Genomic DNA, 24131 nt, shown 5'->3' with positions numbered 1-24131 from the left:
AGCTCGGGAGAGCTAGCAAACTCGAATCTTCTCACCATCGGCCAAACGATGAAGTACTTTTTACTACCTAAAAGAGACAGCTCACAAATTTACCAAGAATTGATATAACAATCTCGGGTGAGATGCCTGCAAACTCTCTGCCAAATTGACGTTTTAAGCACTCACCTCCAGAGCTGCGAGTTTGGCAGAAACATACGCAAAGCATTGTGTTTTGTGTGTGTTTCTTTTTGTAACTTGTTTAAATAGTGTTGATTTTTTTTTTTTTAAATGACGTGAGGTCCCCCCCAAAAGACTAACCAGCCCCGGACTTGCCAGCAAGTCCTGGTTCTTAAAATTACAGGGAAAGAAATGTGTAGGGTTCCACTGTCATTTAAGAACCAGCACCAGGCAGCAGGGACAGAGCTGGTTTTAAATATAGGGAGAAAGAAATTGGTGTAAGGTTACCCCTATATTTACAACCAGCTCCAGACCCTTTCTAGCGGGGGACTGATGCCAAAGCCAGGGGTGCCCTTTCACCGTGCCCCCCAACCGCAGCATCAGCCCCGACCGCTAGTCAGGCCAGGGATCCCTGGGGAGTTGGGAACCCCTTCAATAAAGGGTCCCCCTCTCCAGAGCACCCCTGTCCTAGGCTTATAGCCCGGGGCTATCCCCGGCACCCTAGGGTAGTGGGTGCCGGGTTGATAGTGTTAGTGTGTAGTGTAAAATAAATGGTTAATATTGTCTTTAGTTGTAGAACTACACATACCAGCAAGCCTCCCCTGCATGCTGGTATTTGGAGAACCACAAATATCAGCATGCGGGGCATTACGGGCCCGCTGGTACTTGTAGTTCCACAACTAAAGCAATGCGAAAAAAACAAAAAAAAAACCATACAATGTAGCGGTTCCCACCATAGACTTCAATGGAGATTTCTCTCCATTGAAGTCTATGGGGGAAACAGGCTGACTGCACACAGCCAATTAGCGAGCTGCTCCGACGGAGATGCCCGCTGATTGGCTGGCGGCTCCTTCAATGACTGGGCACACGTGTGCCCCGGTCATTCGCGCGGAGTAAAGGTACGTGGAAATACATACCTTTACTTAGTCCAGCTTGGATTCGGGAGCACCCGTTTTTTTGTTTTAACCCGATGGATGCCTACTTGGAGAAGAGGACGTGAACTACGCATAGGTGAGGTGAGTATGGAGAGAAAACACTGCAATCTCAGGTGAATCATCTCATCTTCACTTGCAACTCAGGGGAGATATCTTGATCTGCATCACCATCGGCCAACTCACTTTCAGCTAAACTCACTTCTTAGTAAATTTGCGAGTAGAAAAATGGGAAAATCACCCGAGATTCGGTGATGCAAATCGAGATAAAATAAAACTAAACTTGACCATTCTCAATTCTTAGTAAATTTACCCCCTAGGGATAACTTTACCAAGGGTCGATTTAGGCCTATTTAAAATCTAAATTGATCAACATCAACGTGCAAAATCTGCAAATTTATGATCCGTAGGGTTTCAACTTCAATTGATTTAAATCAGTCTAACTTTAGTAAATTTACCCAGGGTGTCTGTATAATTTGGCAGGTCCTGGCGGCTTGTGAGGCCGGGAAGTCTGCGTCCTTGGACGCAGAGCCTGACCTCAGCACTCCCAGGAAACGGGGGCAACATGCCCTTATTTCCAGGAACGCAGGCTGCCCCCAAACTCTTCTGCGGCATGGCAGGACCCATTCTGCACACGCGCAGAATGGATCCTGCGCACGCACAGATTAGAAAGCATCGGAGATGTGCGCTATCCATCGGGTCAGCGTATGTCTCTGAATCAGGCCCTTTGTCACAACATTTTTACAAACCACGGCCTGTACGTCCAACTTCTGACACAAAAGTGCACTAACATATAATATTATACAGCAGGAGGGACTATTCATATAACAGGTGAAACAGACACATTTGGGAGCAGACAGATGAGATTATCCAGACCGCTCTTTGGCCCTCATTCAGAGCCGTACGCTCTGAGCAGAGCGCACGCTCTGAATGAGGGCCGCCCTCCATGAAAATGGAGCGTCCTCCTGGATGCTCGTATAGCTGTGGGTCACCACCCACAGCCTATACGAGCGTGCATTTTGATGGCCGCGATGGTCGTGACCATCGCGACCATCGAATCTGCGAGCCGGAGCCAGCGGTTGAGGTTTTCAACCGCAAGCTCCGGAGTGATTTTGGCTCTATCAGAGCCAAAATCACTCCCACTGACATCACTAGTGATGTCAGTGGGCCGGCTTCTGACGGGAGGCGTTCCCGTGGGAACGCCCCCGTCAGGGAGGCACGCCCCCGGCACGCCCACCAAAGGGGGCGTGCTGTCAATCAACATCGACAGCACGCCCCCTTTGATCAGACACAACGAGCGAAGGACTTTCCTTCGCTCGTCGCGTCTGGCGCATGCGCACGACGGAGCTCCCTCCGTCGTGCGCATGCTCAGTGCATAACATCGACCCACTTGCGAGCGGACAGCCGCTCGCGAGTGGGTCTGAATCAGGCCCTTTATCTATAAAAAAGAAACAATTAGGAAAGGGAAAACAGAGACAGAGGATTTGATTTCAAACAAGGGACAGTTGGGCAGTATGCAGAACACCAGGCACTGGTCATCCAGGTTCTGGCATCTGTAGAGCTTTAGAACAAATGTATTATATTTTACAAACGTACTGACCAGTTCCAGAAGTGCATGGTTTGTTTCCAGCCTCACGTCCACAGTCACCTCATTTTCACTTTCCATGTTTCCAAACTTGCATTCTATTCGTAGACAGGTTTTGTCTTCGTTAAAGCAGTACTGGAAATAAACATAGATGTACAAATAAAGCCAATTTACACAACCTGAATTTTATACAGTGCTTTATTGATCGTAAAAACCCAAAATATGGATGGCGGTAATGCAATGGATTCAGAAATGGTAGCCGGTGGTTTAGCAAAGTAGACCAGTCGTGTAACAATAAAGAAATTAATCTACAGGAACGGACATTCTATAAATCAACCTTATATGAAACTGTATTCAGGGCCGTTTCTAGGGGCAGGCGACCCGTGCAATCGCACGGGGCGCTCAGCCCTGACCCATAGGCGAAACTAAGGGGTGGTCTGGCGGTGCACCGGACCACTCATTAGCCAGTCTGCAGCACGTCTGGTAAGTAAAAGCCGGTCTACTTGTTAGAACCTCCCGAGCCACGCCTCCCCTGCTGCATCTAAGTTTTACTCCTACCCCAGCCTCGCGCGATGTGATGACATCACAGTGCGCGCTCAGTCTCGGCTCTGCGCAGAGGAAAGGACTGGCCTGGGGCTGGGAGCTAGCAGGCGCAGCAATGCAGAAGGAGACGCCGTCGCTGAGAAACAAGCAGCAGCAGGAAGGAGGTAAGTGTGCACTGCGCTAGGCTGGTAGCTGCGGACACATAAGAGAAACAGGAGGGGTCTGGCTGATTGACAAATGGGGGGAGGGTCTGGCTTATTGACAAATGGAGGGGGGAGGGTCTTGCTGATTGACAAATGGGGGGAGGGTCTGGCTGATTGACAAATAAGGGGAAGGTCTGGCTGATTGACAAAAAGGGGGAGGGTCTGGCTGAATGACACAGTGGGGGTCTGGCTGATTGACAAGCAGGGAAAGGTCTGGCTGATTGTCGAACGAGGTCTGTCTGATTGACACACGGGGTAGGCTGAGGGACACAAGAGGAGTTGAAGCTGAAAGACACGGGCAGGAGGCTGTAAAGGCTGGAGAGATGGGGCAGGAGGCTGTAAAGGCTGGAGAGACGGGGCATGAGGCTGTAAAAAAGGAAGTTGGAGAGACCAACCCTCAAAAGTGACAAATTGGGGAAATGTCACTGGGACACGCCCTCTCCTAGTTTGCCACACCCCCTTTCCAGGTGCACGCGGCTTCGCCGCACGCAGCAATCCCCTTTCCACACCTCAGTGAGCTGCACGTAAAATATGATTTCATTATTAGTAATGTCACTGATTACATGGCTCAGAGAAGTAAATATTATAATGGGGGGGGCGCATTTTAAATTCTCGCACTGGGAGCCAGATTGGCTAGAAACTGCCCTGACTGTATTATGCTATATCTCAGTCCTAATCACCATAGTTTTTCCAAACTGTCATTTCCATCACCAATTTGATCTGAATTCTCTAATCATTATTGATAAACAAGAAGGGTTTAGGGTGATATTTTAGTGAGCTTAAAGAGTTTTACACCTAAAATATACTGTCTAAGGGGGTGATTCAGTAGTGGGCGGAAGTGCAAAACTGCGCAAAGCAACTCTGCAATTCCGTCCTTGCAGTTATGTTAATGCAGGAGGAGGCGTCCCGCCTACTGCATGCATTAATGAGCCGAGCTGCGTCCACGGACATAGCATCAGATCATCTGCGTGATCCCTGGCCAGCTGAGTGACCATGGGGTCACGCAGACCGACCATCACAGATGAGGGAAAGAGGTCAGGATATCTCCGTCAGCCGACAACTTCCCTCCCCGCCAACGGTGGTGCCCACCCTAGTCTCCACCCAAACAGCAGCAGACTGTCAGTCACTCACAGTCTGCTGCCGCTCTGCATGCAAACACCCAGTAGCCGTGCTGCACATGCGCAGTACAGGTCTGGCGCCTGCGCAGATTCCCGATTATCGGGAATCTGCATTCAGACTCCCAATAATCTGATAAATAATCGTTTAAATTATTGACATTGTGAAGAAGCCCATTGGCTAATATACGATAGAAATGATGCATAAAAATAAATTCTACAGTGCAGAATTGCGTAGCTGTAAACAGCGGTATTGCAGCGAAAATTGTCTTTAAAACAAGTGGCGGCATCGATAGTAGCCGAAAGAACAAAAAGGAAGAAACTAGACGCACTTATACCCCTTTTCCACCAAAATACTTGGTCCGACCCGGGATTTGGAACACGCTTCCAAACCGGGACAGACCCCTTTCACAGCGCAGCGCCATATTGTACTAATATAACCTTTAACACGTGGCATTATTATTCCATGCTATTTATTATATAATTAAATATTAATAATAATAATAATGTTATACGTAATGTAAATGTCACTTTCATTTTATGTTAAATGAGATCCTTATTTATGTCCATATTGTATACATATATTCTCCTGTCTGTCCCTTGCTCCCCAGTTTTGGACACCCACTGTGCTACCCTACTAGTTGGGAATCAGTGGCTGACTGGTAATCAGGGTGCAGGTCTTCATCTTTAATAAATTAGTGAAATAACAGGATTACAGTCATCTAATACTTACCAAATGCCGTCTCCCCGACCGGGAAAAGAAGGCCACTAGATCCCCAAATATTGTTGTGTTACTTTGCGGTGAGTCACAGACATTTGTATCAGATTTAAAAGTGCAGTTTCCTGCCGTAGTCTGGAAGGAAGCACAAGCGATGCATTTACAGAATGAAGCTGTTGTATACGTTATTACTGATGAGGCAGTCATTGCTTCTGCAACATTCAGAAATTCAGTGGTCTATTTACTAAGCCTTGGATGGAGATAAAGTGAACGGAGATAAAGTACCAGCCAACCAGCTCCTGTCATTTTTCAAACAGTCTGTGACATGGCAGTTAGGGGCTGTTTGGCTGGTACTTTATCTCCTTACAAGGCTTAGTAAATAGACCCCTCAGTACTTAAGGATAATTCGGATGAAATCATTCCACTGAAAATTATAGTAAACTAAAGCAGCAATCCCATGAAAAAATAAATGAATGAAAATCGTTTGTTGAATATATAGAGCGCTCACATAACCCGCAGATATCTGGTGCCTATGGATTTGTTTCCTAAAGTAAAAACAAGACACTAAGGGCCTGAATCAGCAAGGGATCTAAACTGAAATCGCATCTGCGATTACGCACGCAGTCTCACTGCGATGATATGCTAATCCACTGCGATCGCTATGCCGTCACAGCACAACATAAGGACGTCCACCTTACCGTACACACATCCGTAATGTTTGGCAAGACTGCAAAACCATCGGTAACATCGAGTACAATCGGAGCCTTACGCACACTTGCATAGGGTCAGATCTTACTCAGAAATTGCTAACCTCATCGCACGCAGTGAAAGCCCAAGCTGCGTATGGCATTGCAGTGGCTAATTTATACCTGCCCCTGCAACGGCATTCAAATTCACTGGCACACCTGCGTTTCGCCAACCACTCCCCGTCACCTTCCACAAACGGCACTTCCTGTCAATCACTCTGCGATGGGTCTGTGTAGTCACTGTGATCGCAGTCCCGATTTCAGCGGCTGGTTCACGTACAGCGATGTGTACGTATGCGCAGAACGCAACAATCGGCCAATTGCGTGCGTAATCGCAGTTACGATCCTTGCTGAATCAGGCCTTAAAGCAACTAAGAAAGGCAACTGCCTATGGTCTCTTACATCTGAGACTTCCTGCGTCCAAGCTGAAATGTTTAAAAAATATTCCTAATGCCAATCTTTGCTTTGCCTGACCTACAAATATTAAACATAACCCTAACTGTGGTGTCAATTGGAACTATAATCCAAATCTCATCACCCTACCGTATATTTGTATCCACCACACATATTTGTTAGGGCTCCTTTATGCATAGACTTTTTTTCGCCTTAACATTATTTCAATGTATGTTTTTGGTGAATTAATTTGTGGGGAGCATTAGTACACATACAGTACTTGCATCTCTTAGCAAGCATGCTTTAAACAAAATGACCAGTGATGTGCGGTCAGGTGAGGCAGTGCCTCACCTGTCCTACTAACAGTAGGTATACCTCACAGTTTTTACTTTAAAAATTATAAGAAAAATGTAAAGAAATTATTATAAATATCTTCTTTGTATTATTCTAATCCTTTTTATATTCAAAACTCTGGAGTAAAAAGTGTATGACAGGTGAGGCACTGCCTCCCCTGCCTAGCTTTTCCGCACATCCCTGATCAAAACACACCGAATTTCTAGCACCATATACTGCTGCACCTTTGTATAATGCCCACATGAACCCTCGGTTCATATATGTATCTGTAAATCTGGCTCTGATACTAGCCAGAGCCTCCCCAGCCATTTACCTCACCGCACGTCACTAAGAAAGACTAAGGGTGCGGTTCAATTGTTTGTAGCTCCCGTCTAAACTGTGCAGCCCTTGTGACCGACCCCAAAGCCCTACTTAACTCGGATTTCTGCTAGTACCTCAGGTGGGTGTGAGTAGAAATCCGTGATAAGTGCAGCCTCGGGGCTGTAGCACAAACAATTGAATAGCTCCCGCGTAGCTTAGATGGGAGCTAGAAATAATTGAATGGCCCTCTAAGGGGTATATTTACTAAAGTGCTGTTTTTTAGAAGTGGAGATGTTGCCAATAGCAACCAATCAGATTCTACTTAACATTCATCTAGCACCTTCTAGAAGATAGTAGCTACTGTAGAATCTGGTTGGTTGCTATGGGCAACATCTCCATTTCTAAAAACCCGCACTTTTGTAAATATACTCCAGAGTGTCAGAAAACATAAGTAACGTTTTTGAAGGTCAATAAAAATAGTCAGAAAATCAAACCCCATCTTCATACTACAATAATACACATAGCAGTGTTACACAATGATTCCAAGATGGAGTCATGTATTACAACCCCTTATTTACAATCCCCTAGCAGATTTTTTGCTGTATACTGCTTCTGCCTTCAGTCCTGGACAAATGCTGATATAGCATTATCCCGAGTCAGCAAAAACTGCTGGATGTCAGTAATTCTTTATAACATTGACACTAAAAAAATACAAATATTTTCAAGGCATGGCACCCCCTGAATTGATCAGTGCAGGGACTCTGTGAAAACAAGACATAAGTAGTCATTTCTCATGCCCATAAACAACATGACATGGTACTTACAACGACATCCAGAATATTAAACAGCTTAATGTCACTTGGAGCAAAAGTGTTGGGCAGCATAATCTCAAACACTACGTTAGGAACAAGGCTCGGTCCAACATTAATCACCTTTATTGAAATATAAAAGAGTGAGTTCGTTAACGGGATGAATGATACATGTTTAAATATTAAGTCAGTAAGTATTAGGTCTAGTGCAAATAATACATTGTAAAGCCACATTAGTGATCTGAAAAGCATATCACCCAGAAAAGAGCATTTACTTATATACCCCACCAAACCACTTGTCAGGGAACCAAATGGAAATTTGTATTATTCCATTTAAAAAAAACGTTTCCATCAAAATATTTAAAGTCAGTAAATTTATATGACATGATATTTGCAGATTAGCAACAATAGCGTACAGTTATAGCTGACAAGTGACATAATAATGCTATTACTATATGGACATTATAAAGGTTTTTATTCAGTGTTTATTCATTTAGAAATAATATTTATAAACAGGACCTTGAAATCTTACATTGAATGTGTACTTTACTGTTTCTTTATTACACAAAATGTTCTCATCTTCAGACGGCCCATAGACAAATAATATCGGAGAGACAGAACTAAAAATAAGGAAACAAACTTATTAATTGTACTTTATAAGATAACATCTCTCTTCCCTATTGCTGATGTCATACAGGACTGCAACAAAACACGTTTGCAGCTAATGACCTCTGTACTATTGTCTGGGTAGAGAAGCAAACTGCTCATGTGGAACTGCAAAATGCTGGCTCGTGTGACAGTAACTCAAAGTCTGCACTAACCATAATGGGGGGCAAATGCAGCTATGGAAACTCTTCTGTCGCTCACCATAGGGAAATGCTCCATGATGGGGCTTAGCCACACCCCTCCAGTGGCCACTCCCCCAGTACCCATACCCGCCCAATGTCTCAGCGCCTCTGCTCTTGTGTACCTGTGCTTTTACCATTTAGACAAAGTCCTAGGGCAGCACCAGACAAAAGTCACTTTAGAAATGGTTATATGTTTATTATAAGTAATTACTTTATTTATTGTATTGTGTATATATATATATATATATATATATATATATATATATATAGGTTTTAAGGACAACCATGTTTGGGCACAGATTACTTAATTAGTATTTCAGACTTTTGATTTAACCATCTGTGCTCAACCATAGATATCCTTAAAACCTGGGCCGTTAGGGTGCCTTCAGGGCCGAGTTGGAGACCTCTGTTTTAAGGCATAAATATGAGTGCAATGTGTTATATGGTCAACCACCACACATTTTATATATATATATATATATATATATATATATATCAGCCTTAATTATTTAAGGTATGTAATTTTGTTTTGTTCTTTTATCCTGAAGGCGGTGTCGGTTGTAGAGGCACTGAAATGTTGTTACTGATATTTATTAAATACTGCATTTATAATTCTCGAGTTCCCCGTCCTCTGGCTGTTTAGATTTTACTATTACAAGGGCACCAGGACCAGATAACATCTGATACTGGGAGAGCCGGACCTGTTGGACTTATATATATGTATATATATACACTGTACTTCAGTCAGTGGGCACAACTGTGAGAGATTGGCACATCACTGATTGTTCCTGCTGTTGTAGAGAATATTGAATACCAGAGCCGTAACTAGACTTTTTGGTGCCCTGTGCCAGAAAGAGCATTGGCGCTCCCGCTCCCCTCCCCCCCATTTTTCAAATAGGGACATAAGAAAGTGCACCTAAAAAGGGCCAGGGAAGAGATAGGGGAGGCCAGAAGTTGCTGGGGATAGAAGAAGGGGAAGCTACAAGTGAAAATTGACAGGCCCAAACAGTGCCCCCTGCCCTGCGGTGCCATGGCACAGGTCACACCACCCTAGTTACAGTCCTGTTGAATACCTACTTCTTGCTGGACCATCATAAAATACAGTATTATTAGAGGCAGGCAGTTGGGTGACAGGTTAATAGTCTACAACGGACTTACCCAATTACATTGACGCTGACCTCATATCTTGTTGGTATGATAAAAATGGCTTCATTATTTCCCAGTGAGCTTTCATCTACCTCATTTTCACTGTGGGTTAAATACCATAAAGAAACATGACATTGATTAGACATTCTATCTTGTTTTATCTGCACATAGAGAAATAGTAACTAAAGTTCTAGTAAGACCATAACAAAAAGTTAAATTTTTTTTAGGTAGAATTTCTGTGTTTTACGGATGACAAAAAAGTAAACTGGTTTTATTTCAAATACTAGCTAATGGCTTGTCTAAGTGCCGGATTAACAACAAACAGGACAGTTGTGGTTGTCCATGGGCCCCTGCAGACTAGGGGAGCCCCCATACATAGCTACTGTACATCACCAATGCGGGGGGCACTATGGCAAACGTGGACTGGGGTTTCTTTGTGGCATAATATGTACAGGGGGCACTACAGTGTTTTTAACACATTTGTGGTGCTGAGATTATTTACACATTATACTTTCTGATAACATCACTAGCATATTTTATAGACAATTTTATTGGTAGGAGTCCCCACAAGTTAACTTCCCTGGGGCCCCCACAAGCCTTAGGCTGGGTACACACTACAAAGACGGGCAGTCAAGGCGAATTCCCTTCATATCAACAATGTGATTGGATACCTGGATCCATCCTGACTTGTGCACTGTGTAATGGTGTGGGGAACTGAGCATCATTGAAATGCCACAACCTACCTGAGTATTGTTGCTGACTATAATCATCCCTTTATAGCTACAGTCCAGGCTTGCCTACCCTCCCGGTTTGGCCAGGAGCCTCCCGATTTTCGGGTGCCGCTCCCAGCCCCCCGGAAAGGCAGGCAAGCCTCCCGGCAGCCAGCAACCCTCCCGACCTCCCCCCAGAATAAACTAAAAACACCTGCAGCGTGGAGGCCGGTGACGCGATTCGCACTGATTCAAGTCATCGTGGCCCCGCCCCCTGCTTCACAATGCCGAAAATAACGCGGCCCCGGCTCCGCCCCCAATGTGATGTCACTGGCCGGGCACGCCCCCCCACTGTTAGCCGACAATCAGCTCCCTCCCGGAAGGAGGGAACTGATTGTCGGCAAGTATGCTACAGTCTAACCATCTATAATGGCTGTTTCCAGCAGGGTAACGCGCCATGTCACATAGCACACCTCACCACAAGCTGGTTCCATGAACATGACAAATGAATTGTACTGCCATGTCCCCAGATCTCTATCCAACCAAGCACCTTTAGGATGTGGTGGAACCTGAGATTTGCAGCATAGATGAACAACCGGTATATATGTGTAGCAACTGTGTGATGCTATTATATCAGCACATAATGCTTCCTGCACCTCATTGTATATATGCCGTGAGCAATCCAGGTTATTCTGGGGCCAATGGGGAGGTCCGACCTAGTACCAAAAAGGTGCACCTAATAAAATGGCCAGTACTGTATGTTTTAATGAAATATGAATATTTACCAGTTCACAGTAACATTAATTACAAGGTCATCTTCTGCTTTACTGAGGAAGCTTGAGTCCAATAAGAAAGAAAATTCTTGCTGTGGAAATAAAAATAGGTTAGTTTTACTAATGCTTTTCATAGTTATTTGACTGTAAACAATGTATACATGAGACAATTAATGTTTAAGTCTACAATGTGAAAATTCCCCTAATCATAAAACTATTGTTTGCATAGCTGTGCCTCTCAGTGGGTGATGTATACGCTGGAGTTTTATGCTATCCCCCTAGACAGGGGTCTATTTATTAAACTGTGTTAGGAGATAAAGTGAATGGTGATAAGGTACCAGCCAATCAGCTCCTAACTGCCATGTCACAGGCTGTGTTTGAAAAATGGCAGTTAGGAGCTGATTGGCTGGTACCTTACCACTGTTCACTTTGGGGTCTATTTACTAAGCAGTATTAGGAGACAGAGTGAAAATTGATAAGGTTCCAGCCAATCAGCTCCTAACTGTCATTTTTCAAACACAGCCTGTGAGATGACAGTTGGGAGCTGATTGGCTGGCACCTTATCACTTTCTTATCACTTTTCACTCTGTCTCCTAACACAGCTTAGTAAATAGACCCCTAAAAGTAATCACTGGGAGATCTGTCATCACCCAGCCTGATAATACTATACTCATAGACTTATATGGAATTCCTCATCTAAACCAGAGGCTGAGCGCTGTTCTACCACATTCAAAACATCAGACCAAAATGCGCATACAATATAAGTTTCAAAAGTGACATTACATTATCATATGCTAATTCTACGCCAGAGCGCCCGCTGACATCGTAGTGGGGGTGTTTTTGTTATTGAATATTTTGGGATATATGTACGCCCTACACCCTGTTGAGTGATTGGTTTATCCAAAGCTTATATTACATCTCCAGGTTTATGACTGGTGTATACTGTTAATAAATCCTAATTAGTCCAGGATATCGGCCTATACTTGAAATCGCGTTTTGTTTTAATTATTGATATTTTATATATTATTTTTGTCTACTTTCTTTGATCTACATATAAATTTTATGTTATATGTGTTTGTTATTTTTGTGGTATTGCTAATGTTTTAGGTTATATGTTTTATTAATGTGGTATTGCTGATGTTTTAGGTTATGTGTGTTATTTATGTGGTATTGCTGATGTTTTAGGTTATATGTTTTATGTGGTATTGCTAATGTTTTAGGTTATATGTTTTATTAATGTGGTATTGCTGATGTTTTAGGTTATATGTGTTATTTATGTGGTATTGCTGATGTTTTAGGCTTGGGAAATCTTGATTCCATTTCTTTGGTGAAAAATATATTTTTGAATAGTACAGATGTTGACTCATGATTGATTTATGTCTGAACTCCGTCTGAATTTTCGTACCATGTTTCTTAATGAGTAACAGTGATATGGTATTATATTTGTTATCCTGCGCTGTGCAGCATTTTGTTTACTCCATAGGTAGCTATGGAGGGAGATAGGCATGCACAGTGCAGACTCATATTGCAGTATCCTGATGATCACCACACTGATGGGACAGATGAACAGCTAAGCCCTTGTACTGATGTCTGTTGGTGCAGTGGGGGTCTATGGACTAGTTCTTACAGTGCCTCCAATGCCGGGTTGCATTGAAGTGCTTTTGCAGAGTATATGACTATGCAGGTAAGCATCCTAACCTTTCCCCTAACTTTTCAACCTAACCCTAACTGTCCCCCCCGCAGCCTGACCCTAACCCTCCCCCTAGTGCATAACCCTAAACCTCCCAACCCGCAGCCTAACCCTAACCTTACCCCTAGTGTCTAACCCTAAACCTCCCCTCCCGCAGCCTAACCCTAACCGCCCCCCCGCAACCTGACCCTAACCCTCACCATAGTGCTTCACCCTATCCATTCCCTCACGCAGCCTAACCCTAATTGCCCCCACCACCGCCTGCAGCCTGATCCTAACTCTCCCCTCCTGCAGCCTAACCTTCCCCCTAGTGCCTAACCCTAACACCTAACCATGTATGAAATCTTCTAAATAGTGAACAAGTAGAGAAGAAGCCAATAGCAACCAATCAGCTTAAAGCTAGAATTTATCAAGTACATTCTACAAAATGACAGTTAGAAGCTGATTGGTTGATCTGGACAACTTCTCCACTATTTAGAGGCTTGGTGCATCTCCCGAACAGTATAGTGTCACACAATTATCCTGTACTCTCTTTCTTGTCCTGTCCCAATTCTACCAATACAACTTAGCACCGTCAGTGTAAACGGTGACCAGCATTGGCCACTATATATATATATATATATATATATATATATATATATATATATATATATATACAGTCAGGTCCATAAATATTGGGACATTGACAGAATTTTCAGATTTTGGCCTCTATTCACTACCACAATGGTTTTGAAATGAAACAAACAAGATGTGCTTTAACTGCAGACTTTCAGATTTAATTTGAGGGTAATTACATCCAAATCGGGTGAACGGTGTAGGAATTACAACAGTTTCAATATGTGCCTCCCACTTTTTAAGGGACCAAAAGTAATGGGACTATCAACTCAAAAGCTATTTCATGGACAGGTGTGAGCTATACCCTCGTTATTTCATTATCAATTAAGCAGGTAAAAGGTCTGGAGTTGATTCTAGGTGTGACATTTGCATTTGGAATCAGTTGCTATCAACTCTCAATATGAGATCCAAAGAACTGTCACTATCAGTGAAGCAAGCCATCATTAGGCTGAAAAATCAAAACAAACCCATCAGAGAGATAGCAAAAACATTATGTGTGGCCAAATCAACTGTTTGGAACATTCTTAAAAAGAAAGAACGCACCGGAGAGCTCAGCAACACCAAGACCACGGAAAACAACTGTGGTGGATGACAAAAGAATTATTTCCCTGGTGAAGAAAAACCCCTTCACAACAGTTGGCCAAATCAAGAACACTCTCCAGGAGGTAGATGTATATGTGTCAAAGTCAACAATCAAGAGAAGACTTCACAAGAGTGAATATAGAGGGTTCACCACAAGATGCAAACCATTTGTGAGCCACAAAAACAGGAAGACCAGATTAGAGTTTGCCAAACAACATCTAAAAAAGCCATTACAGTTCTGGAACAACATCCTATGGACAGATGAGACAAAGATCAACTTGTACCAGAGTAATGGGAAGAGAAGAGAAGGAAAGGAACTGCTCATGATCCAAAACATACCACCTCATCAGTGAAGCATGGTGGTGGTATTGTCATGGCGTGGGTATGTATGGTTGCCAATGGAACTGGTTCCTTTGTATTTATTGATGATGTGACTGCTGACAAAAGTAGCAGAATGAATTCTGAAGTGTTTCAGGCAATATTATATGCTCATATTCAGTCAAATACTTCAGAACTCATTGGACGGCGCTTCACAGTGCAGATGGACAATGACCCAAAGCATACTGCAAAAGCAAACAAAGAGTTTTTTAAGGCTAAAAAGTGGAATGTTATGCAATGGCCAAGTCAATCCCCTGACCTGAATCCGATTGAGCATGCATTTCACTTGATGAAGACAAAACTGAAGGGAAAATGCCCCAAGAACAAGCAGGAACTGAAGACATTTGCAGTAGAGGCCTGGCAGAGCATCACCAGGGATGAAACCCAGCGTCTGGTGATGTCTATGCGTTCCAGACTTCAGGCTGTAATTGCCTGCAAAGGATTTGCAACAAAGTATTAAAAAGTGAAAGTTAGAGTTAGGATTGTTTAGTTTGTCCCATTACTTTTGGCCCCTTAAAAAGTGGGAGGCACATATAGAAACCGTTGTAATTTCTACACCGTTCACCTGATGTGGATGTAATTACCCTCAAATTAAATCTGAAAGTCTGCAGTTAAAGCACATCTTGTTTGTTTCATTTCAAAGCCATTGTGGTGGTGAATAGAGGCCAAAATATGAAAATTATGTCAATGTCCCAATATTTATGGACCTGACTGTAATATATATATATATATATATATATATATATATACATATATATATTTATATATTGCAATTTCATTACATTTTAGATTCCTCACATATGGGAGATGTACTGAGATCTGGAAAGTGATAAATTGGAGAGTGATAAACTACCAGCCAATCAGCTCCTGTTATGTTACAGGCTGTGTTTGAAATATGACAGTTAGGAGCTGATTGGTCGGTAGTTTATTACTCTCCAGTTTATCACTTTGTAGAGCTTAGTACATCTGCCCCATACTCTTTAAAGGGGAGATATATATCAAAGCTTTGAGAGATATAAAGTGGAGAGAGATGAAGTACCAATCAATGAGCTCCTAACTTTGATTTTACAAACACAGCCTTTAAAGTGACAGTTAGATTGGTTGGTACTTTATCCCTCTCCAACGCTTGATACATCTTCCCCTAGCAGTTATATAGTTACATTATTCAAAAAAAATATTTTAGTAACAATTTATATTCTAAAACACCTCTTAATGTATAAATAATCGATTGCACATGTTAAGATTCAACCATAAGGGTTTTTGAATGTACATGAAGTATATATGTGTGTGTGTAGTCCCCTTTCCTATAATAGTGCTCAGACAGGTGTACAGTGTATGTGCCTTGGAATTGCAACTGTTTAATAGTTCCTAGTGTCTATACCGACCCTTGTCTGTAGCAGGTTTAGCCACCTTGTAGTTCTCAGGCTGTTATGTTGCTGCAAATCCCAGCATGCCTTCCAGGTCTTCACCTTCCAAGAATTGCTAGGACTTGTAGTTCCATAACACAGGTAGCCTATCTCTGATCTAATGCTGTCAATATTGCACAGGAGGAAAATAATTAGTGATATCTCAGCTCAAGCTCCCACATCCCCCGTGCACTGTAGGGGACCACACTATTCCTCCCTATGTGACACTCATGGCGTAACATTTATATGTGTGAGCAATTTGCATATTCACACGCTAATACTACTGTACCCATCGTGCAGCCATTTACTAATTCTCCATCTACAAGAAGATGCTGATCCTCCTATAGAGTTGGGAGGCTAGATCTACATGATCTGCTCCTGTAATAGTGTGCGCTGTATGAGGATAGCCCAAAGCCATTACACCTCTATTCCCCTAAATAAATGCCACCGGTAACTATTTTTGAACAGACCTTTGAGAGTGAATCGATGTACAGATGACCAATGTTGCAGCTCAGACTTGTCAATTGATTTTCTTCTTCACTAACTGCACAGTTTATCTGCTTTTCCACCTTAACGTAAAGGAGAACAAATACAAATTATTACAGGAAAAAATGCCCAATAATAACTTTATTTTATTTATTCTATCCTCTCATTTACTTAAACAGTCATTCTTTACTTTCTATTCTCTAGTTCTTTATTTTATACCAAATTGCAACTCGTAATTTCTCATTTCATTGACCGCAGTATTGAAGCTTTGTGGCTGTATTATTTTCTCTGTCTCATCGATTTTCCACTTTTTACTATCCTGCAAATAACAGGTACATAAGCGTGACACACTCTGTAATACTGAGCCTGACACTGACTGAAATCAGACCGGAATAATATGAAGTATGTTGGTAAATGACCGGAATGAGACTGGTTTCCGTCAGAACTACCAGGTGAAAGTGGAGTCTGTGGGGTCTATTTACTAAGCAGTGTTAGGGGACAGAGTGAAAAGTGATAAGTCTGTGATAAGGTGCCAGCCAATCAGCTCCTAACTGCCATCTCACAGGCTGTGTTTGAAAAATGACAGTTGGGAGCTGATTGGCTGGCACCTTATCACTTTTCACTCTGTCTCCTAACACTGCTTAGTAAATAGACCCCACAGTAATGTGGGCACTTGGCCTATACACCTTGTGGCAGCATCTCAGCAGATTAGACCACATATGTATATGTCCTTTTCTCAGGGCTCAGTCCATGTGTGGCCATGTCTAGTGTTTTCACTCATTACCTGATCGCATTGATTATAGCTGAAGTAGCCTACGCAGGCCCTTGTCTAGTACACGTAAATGCACTGAAGCGTAACACACAGCCCCGCTCACTCACATAATCCTCTATATCCTCCCAATATCAGACTATCTCCCAGACTAAATTACTACCAACGCTCCCTCAAAACTCTCCTATTCACTCAAGCCTATTAAACTGATCTGTTACTCCCCCCCCAACATCCTTCACCCCCTTGTATCACCCCATGGGGTGGATGGGACTACAGCTCCAGGCCTGCACATAGCAATAGGCCTATCGTCATGACAGCATGCTTGGAGGTATGAAAATACAATTTATATTTTCCTCACAAATTATACAATTTTTCTACTTATTACACATTTAGGGGGAGATGTATCAAACTTTTGAGAGAGATGAAGTGGAGAAATTGCCCATAGCAACCAAGCAGTGTCTATAGACTGTGCTAGATAAATGACAGTTAGAAGCTGATTGGTTGCTGTGGGCAACTTCTCCACTTTATCGCTCTCAAAGGTTTGATACATCACCCCCTTAAGGAGACATTGGGACTAAAAGAGTATGTAGTGTACACGCCCACATGGCGCTGGCCACACCCACACAACACTGGTCACACCTCAAGTTCTCACAAAAGGCCCCTGATCATTTTCAGGCTTAGGCCCATGTGGCCCTTAATCCGGTCCTGTTCCTTCCCCTACCCTTTACAATGTAAGCAGTTACAAGCCCTTACTCCTCTTTTTTCATCAATCCCCTTAGGCCTAAACCAATTATGTATTAATGTAACTTTTTTACTTTGTTTAGGCTATTTTGGATCATTGCTCTTTAGGCTGCTGTAGATCTTTGTACTAGTGCCCTATAAATAATTGCTAATGGTAAAAATAACCATAAATCCATGTATATTAGCTAGCGGGACCTGGTACTCTGGGAATGCTTGGCAATACATGCCCAATCATGCTGTAAGCCTAATATAATGTTGCACCATTTCTACATGAGTGAATGAAACAGAGACACCATAAAGTGACAACTTTGTTAGTAACAAAGTGCTCTTGCAGACACTGAGGGGTATATTTACTAAAGTACGAGTTTTTAGAAGTGGAAATGTTGCCCATAGTAACCAATCAGATTCCACTTAACATCTATTTACCACCTTCTAGAGGATAATAGCTAGAATCTGATTGGTTGCTATGGGTAACATCTAAAAACCCACACTTCCAGGTCAATTAAACAGGAAGAGCAGAACATTAACTTAATAAAGTAACAATGGCCATTGACCTGTGAGTCAGACACAGAAACAACTACAGCGAGTTAGTGTATATATTTAAAGTGTAAAAAAGGCAAAACTTTATTTATTATACATCTGATATAATTGCCGCTTTGAATAAACGGCCTAACTCGCCAGAATTGCGCTCGTGTCTGACTCACAGGCTGTTAAATAAAGGCCACAGTATCAGTGATAATGTGCTAGAAGTATATTACCCGATCCAAAACTTTGATAAAGTACAGTCCTTTGGGAAGCTTCATGTGTAAGGTAGACTGATAGGCATCATCCCCAGCATTGTACAGTGAAATATTGATCATTACAGTCTTCATACCACCAACCACCAGATATGTTTTGTTCTCAGATCTGCAGAAGGAACAGACACATATATGCATTGATGCTACAGTGACGTTTCTATAATTTCTGTAATACAAGGTACAGTTTGGACCGCAGGAAAATACAGTGGGTATTGTCACAATTGTTTAAAGAAATCTTATCAATAGAATACTCTTTTTTTTTTGTTTTTTACAGATACATCAGACAAATAATACCAAAGCGTTTACCTAGGAAAGTTGATACTATAATCTATAACAACTACACACATTATTCTATTATTCAAATAACATTTAGAAAATTACATGTCTGGTTGCTATGGGTTTGTACACAGCATCTTTGTTTTCCATTACTGTACATTCTGTAGTTGTTTGTGTACATCTTCCCCTTCAGACAATGGGCGATATACAATTAGCCACGAACATTTCCAATAAGCCCCATACTCCCGCCCGACGCCGTCACATCAGGGTTTTTTTTCCGGGACCTGATGTGTCCCGAAAACTTTTTTTTGCCAGCACAATGACAAAAACAGGTCCGTGAACTTATCACAGATCCCATGCATTTTCAAGCGAATTCATCTATTTGTTCTCCCGAGACAAAAAGGATGGGGTAAAAAAAAAAAAATTGTTGAAAAATGGGGATTATCATCGGAAAAGCCACGTTTTTCACCCACTAAAATATATTGGGGCTAATTGGATACCGCCCATTTTGTCAGTGTCGATATTGTGTCACCAATGACTTGTGAAAGTAAAAAAAAAGCATTGTTCAGGCTTGTTCAGGCCCCGGCTCCTCAGAAATCTCAGGAGCCCAGTTAAACAGAGTAGAGAGAGGAGGCAGGCCGCCAGCAGCCTGGAACAATTAAGTTTTTTTGTCCCGTCACAGCGCGCATGATATCATTCCATCATGCCGCTGGGTCAGAGAGGAGCCGGGTCTGAGCCACCAGGGAACAGGAGCAGGGTGCAGGGAAGTGGTGGCTTGGGAAGAAAGAAATGGGTCAGGCGATGGTTGTGGAGTCTGGGGAGACACGGTTGGGAAATCTGGAGATGAAGTAACAGGTGGGATGAAGATGAGGAATACACAGGGCTGGAAAGGCACAGGTGCTAGGTCTGTGAGACACAGGGGCTGGGTGAGACACCGGCTGAGATTGTGAGACACGGGATGGGATTGGGAGACGCTGGGGCTGGGGCTGTGAGACACTGGGGCTGGGGTTGTGAGACATGTAAGAAACAAAAATTATATTGTTTGTACGGTTTCATGCTCTTTGTTTTGCTCACGTGCATATATAAGCCCTGTGGCTCCAGTCCACACATGAATACAACTGCGCCATAAAAAAAATAATTGTATTGTTTGTACTGTTTGGTGCACTTTGTTTTGTTTTTGTGCATATATAAGCCATGCAGTGATTGGGAAATTGATAACGTTCCGTTTAGAGAAGATGAGAAATCAACTACTGGTGCTGCTGCTGCTGCCGCCAGTAATGATGACGACGCTAGTCCTTCAACGTCATCTGCTAAAGCTGATGCTCAAGGGCACAGAGGGTATCTAAAATAAAATAAAAACAATATACAGTACTAAAGAAAACAACACATCTAATAGAGGGAAAGTGTGGTGCAGAAAAACATAAAATTGTGAACATGCCATTCACCACACTTAGTGGCAAGGAAAGACTGAGGCCTTGGCCTTTAATTATGAGTGGTGGTTCTGCAAGTGTCAGCGAGGAATCTTCCTCTGACTCTCATGACGAAGCAAGACCTTATCACTTAAAGTGTAGAAGAGGTGTAAAAAAAAGAAAACCACTAAGGCAGTAGAACAAACTGTGCTTTCAGAAACAGAAATTTCACAAATCCCTGAGGAGAGTCTAAGGGGTAAATTTACTAAAGTGAGAGTTTTTATAAGTGAAGATGTTGCCCATAGCAACCAATCAGATTCTACTATACATTTAACTAGCACCTTCTAGAAGATTATAGCTAGAATCTGATTGGTTGCTATGGGCAACATCTCCACTTCTAAAAACTATAACTTTAGTAAATATACTCCTAAGTGTGTCCACGAGTGTGATGTGTGAGCCAGACCTTTCTGATACTGTTGTACTCGCAGAGAAGCCGCCTTCCACCATTTCTGCTCTCTCTGCAAATGTGGGGAGGGGCAGCACAAATATAGCTGATGACATAGAAATTGAGGATGCCACTGAGGAAGTGCAAGAGGATGAGGGGGATTACTTGTGAAGATGATGCCAGTGCTAATGAGGATGTCGAGGATGAGGATGTTTGTGTAAGTCAGGCACCAGTGGAAGCAGCTCTTGGCCATGATAAGAGGAAGGCCATTGTCATGTCTGGGCATAGGACCAACAAATGCACCTCTTATGTGTGGAATTCCTGACAATTGTCAAGCCATCTGTAGCATTTGTTAAACCATGATAAGTAGAGGTAGGAACATTAGCCATCTAGGAACCTCCTCCCTGTTATGTCATTTGCAGTGAACTCATGAAAAGTTTTTGACAACATCAGAAACTGGAACTAAAAATGTAACAACAAGCAGTCCAGCATCAGCTCCCTTCTGTCAAGTTCAACTAGATCCCAGCACCTGCAATCTCTACCGTCAACAACTTTATCCTTAATATCCACAGTGTTGATCGGAGGGAATAAAGCATCCAATTTGTTAAGGCTAGGTGACTCCTTTATCTATCCAGGATTCCGCAGAAGAATCCTTCTGCGCTAGACCGGCTGCTGCTGCTGGCTTTTCGTGCCAGAAGGGGACCAAGAAGACTAGTTTAAAATGACTGTGAAACAATCCTTTGCAAGGGGAAGCAAGTATGACCGCTCTCAACCAGCCGCAAAATAGAATATTGAAAACAATATTGTGAGATGGTCAAATTAATTGAGGTTAATAATACTGTACAAAAAAAGGCTAAAATTATGTGATTTTAGCTTTTTATTTGCCAATTTATTGAAACAAATCCAAAACTAAAACCAGTCACGGAGGTTTGGCAAAACCAAAACCGGCCGACGAATTAGAACCAAAACCAGCACAAAATGGTCCGGCGCACATCTCTAACGCATAGCATATTTATTTAGTAATTGTAAAAGTTGAACAACTAACGGAAAGTATGATAAGCGAAAAGAAAATACAGTAACTTTTGGATGATATTTCAATTTATTTTATAAAAAAAATAAATAATAGAAATAACACAAAAACAAGCAGGCAGGGGATGAAACAGAAATGCAGACACATTTATTTAATTTTAATTATGTAAAAAAAAAAGAATCTAAAAAACAGGCAAATAAGCTGCCATTTATAGAAGGATCTGGCAGGAAAGCAAAGCATTACTCACCGTACACCTGAGGGAGTCAGCTGGCTCCGACGCAGGCACAAACAGCCAGGTTCCAAGACAACAGCAAATTAGAGGGGAATGTATTGCTAACACTGTAGCAACTAGCAATTACATTTCAGAGGGTTTTTTTTTTCTTCGAAGTTAAATTTTTTTTGTATTGTAACTAATAGCGAAAATAATACTTTTCTGTGCTAAGATTAATGAGAAACTGTATACGTTTACATTTGATAACATATTTATGTAATCCTATGTGCCATAGTTATTTATTACTGTGTTAAATACAGCTCTTGTACATTTTATAAATGCGACTGTGTTACAATTAAGACGGCCACTACCATATTCTCTGATCCGATGGCTGCACCCGAAGACTAGCATCGGATTACCTGTGTAAACATCGGAAATATGTGTAACCCAGAGGTGTCCGACAAAAATCACATTACCGGGGCCAGCTAAGCTCCGTCCAAGGACGCAGCCAGTGGCTTTGGCGCGCCCAGAAAATCGAGGCCGACTCGCCCCCAATTATTGGAACACTCCCTGTTGCCTACACCAAAAATGCCAGCAGCATGTCAACGACTTGCGGAAATAGATCTGCACATGCTCAGTGCTGCTCCTGCGCAATCTGCAAACATCAGAGATGTATATAAATATCGAATTTACGTACATCTCTGAAATAGGCCCAATATACCTATTATAATAAAGGTGGGACTGCAAGAAAACAAGTAGGACAGACACTTGGGAGTATATTTACTAAAGGACGATTTTGGTCGATTTTGCATTTCAGGGCCTAAATCACACATTTACTAACAGATGATTTTTGACATAATCCTTTAAACAATGTCAAAAATGATGTGTTAGTAAATGTGTGATTTAGGTGTATATTTACTGAAAGTTGATTTGGGATGATTTTTGCTCATTCTTGTGTCTCAGGGTCTAAATCACACGTTTATGTAGAGATGATTTAGACCCTGAAACACAAAATAGACCAAAAATCAACCAAGCATCAACCAAGAATCGACTTTTACTAAATATAATCCTTGTAAACTGCACCTTGTAAGACCTCAAAATGCAAAACACATCCTGTGTATTGTGCAATGTATACAAGATCACTGTTCTGAGCAGGAGACGAAAAAAGAGTTTACATTTGCTGGTCCCATATCAAGAAGATAAGACGCCGTATCGTTCCAATACTGCCGGGAAAATTCCCAGCATAATAAAACCTCTAAGACAAAACTTTGGAAAATAATGATATGCAGCCACAATTGTCCTGCTTAAAGGACTTATTGGAGGTTAATATGCAAAATACACTATTTGCAAATATTACATCTCTCCTATAGATAGTAGTTAGATATAATCTCCAGGACGGTAGGTAGTTATTAGACTGAATGCCGCCGGTCTAAATACTGACGCCTAAAGCCTGACACGGGACTTCAAATAGGCAATGAAATACCGACGCCTATCTTAATCCCGATGCTGGAAGGCAGACAGAAGCTGGACCGATCGAGGTAAGTCCGGAGCGTCTTAACTATTAGCCGCGGGGGAGAGTTAGGTTTAGGCACCACTGGGGGGAGGTTAGGGTTAGGCACCCCGTTCCCCGGGAAGGTTAGGTTTAGGGTGCTGGAAGGGGGGGTTAGGATTAGGCACCCCGGGAGTTTTAGGGTTAGGCACCACCAAGGGAGGGTTAGGGTTAGGGGGGGAAGAGGGATGGATTGAATACTTACCAGCCATAGTCGGGATATCATCCTGACAAGTACCTTTTGGAACCGATTATTTACCTTTGTGGGGCTGTTTGTCTATGCCAAGACCCCTCCCTGTGTCATTTGCCTGACATCAGCCTTTGGAAGTAACTACAGAGAACAATCATCCAATATGTTTCAGTGGTTATATAACGGCTATGGGTTATATGCAGAAAAACTGCCATTTAATTTCCAA

At 42.4% G+C, this 24131-nt stretch overlaps 1 protein-coding gene across 1 annotated transcript in view; it reads right to left on the bottom strand.

Annotated features, from left to right (window-relative positions):
* ITGA4 (integrin subunit alpha 4) overlaps positions 1–24131 on the bottom strand; it is a 213932-nt gene that overhangs the window by 18772 nt on the left and 171029 nt on the right. The window contains exons 18-25 of the mRNA XM_088476418.1: positions 18757–18904; positions 16473–16571; positions 11344–11423; positions 9861–9950; positions 8387–8474; positions 7870–7977; positions 5268–5387; positions 2689–2808 (exon numbers count right to left, since the gene is read on the bottom strand). Coding sequence (XP_088332544.1) covers positions 2689–2808; positions 5268–5387; positions 7870–7977; positions 8387–8474; positions 9861–9950; positions 11344–11423; positions 16473–16571; positions 18757–18904 — 853 coding nt within the window. The remainder of the gene's footprint in view (positions 1–2688; positions 2809–5267; positions 5388–7869; positions 7978–8386; positions 8475–9860; positions 9951–11343; positions 11424–16472; positions 16572–18756; positions 18905–24131) is intronic.

This window comes from Taudactylus pleione, unplaced genomic scaffold, assembly GCF_031769625.1.
Source record: "Taudactylus pleione unplaced genomic scaffold, aTauple2 ptg000188l, whole genome shotgun sequence".
Classification (NCBI taxonomy): domain Eukaryota; kingdom Metazoa; phylum Chordata; class Amphibia; order Anura; family Myobatrachidae; genus Taudactylus; species Taudactylus pleione.
The sequence above is the reverse complement of the archived record's forward strand: the minus strand, read 5'-3'. Positions and strand labels throughout refer to the sequence as shown.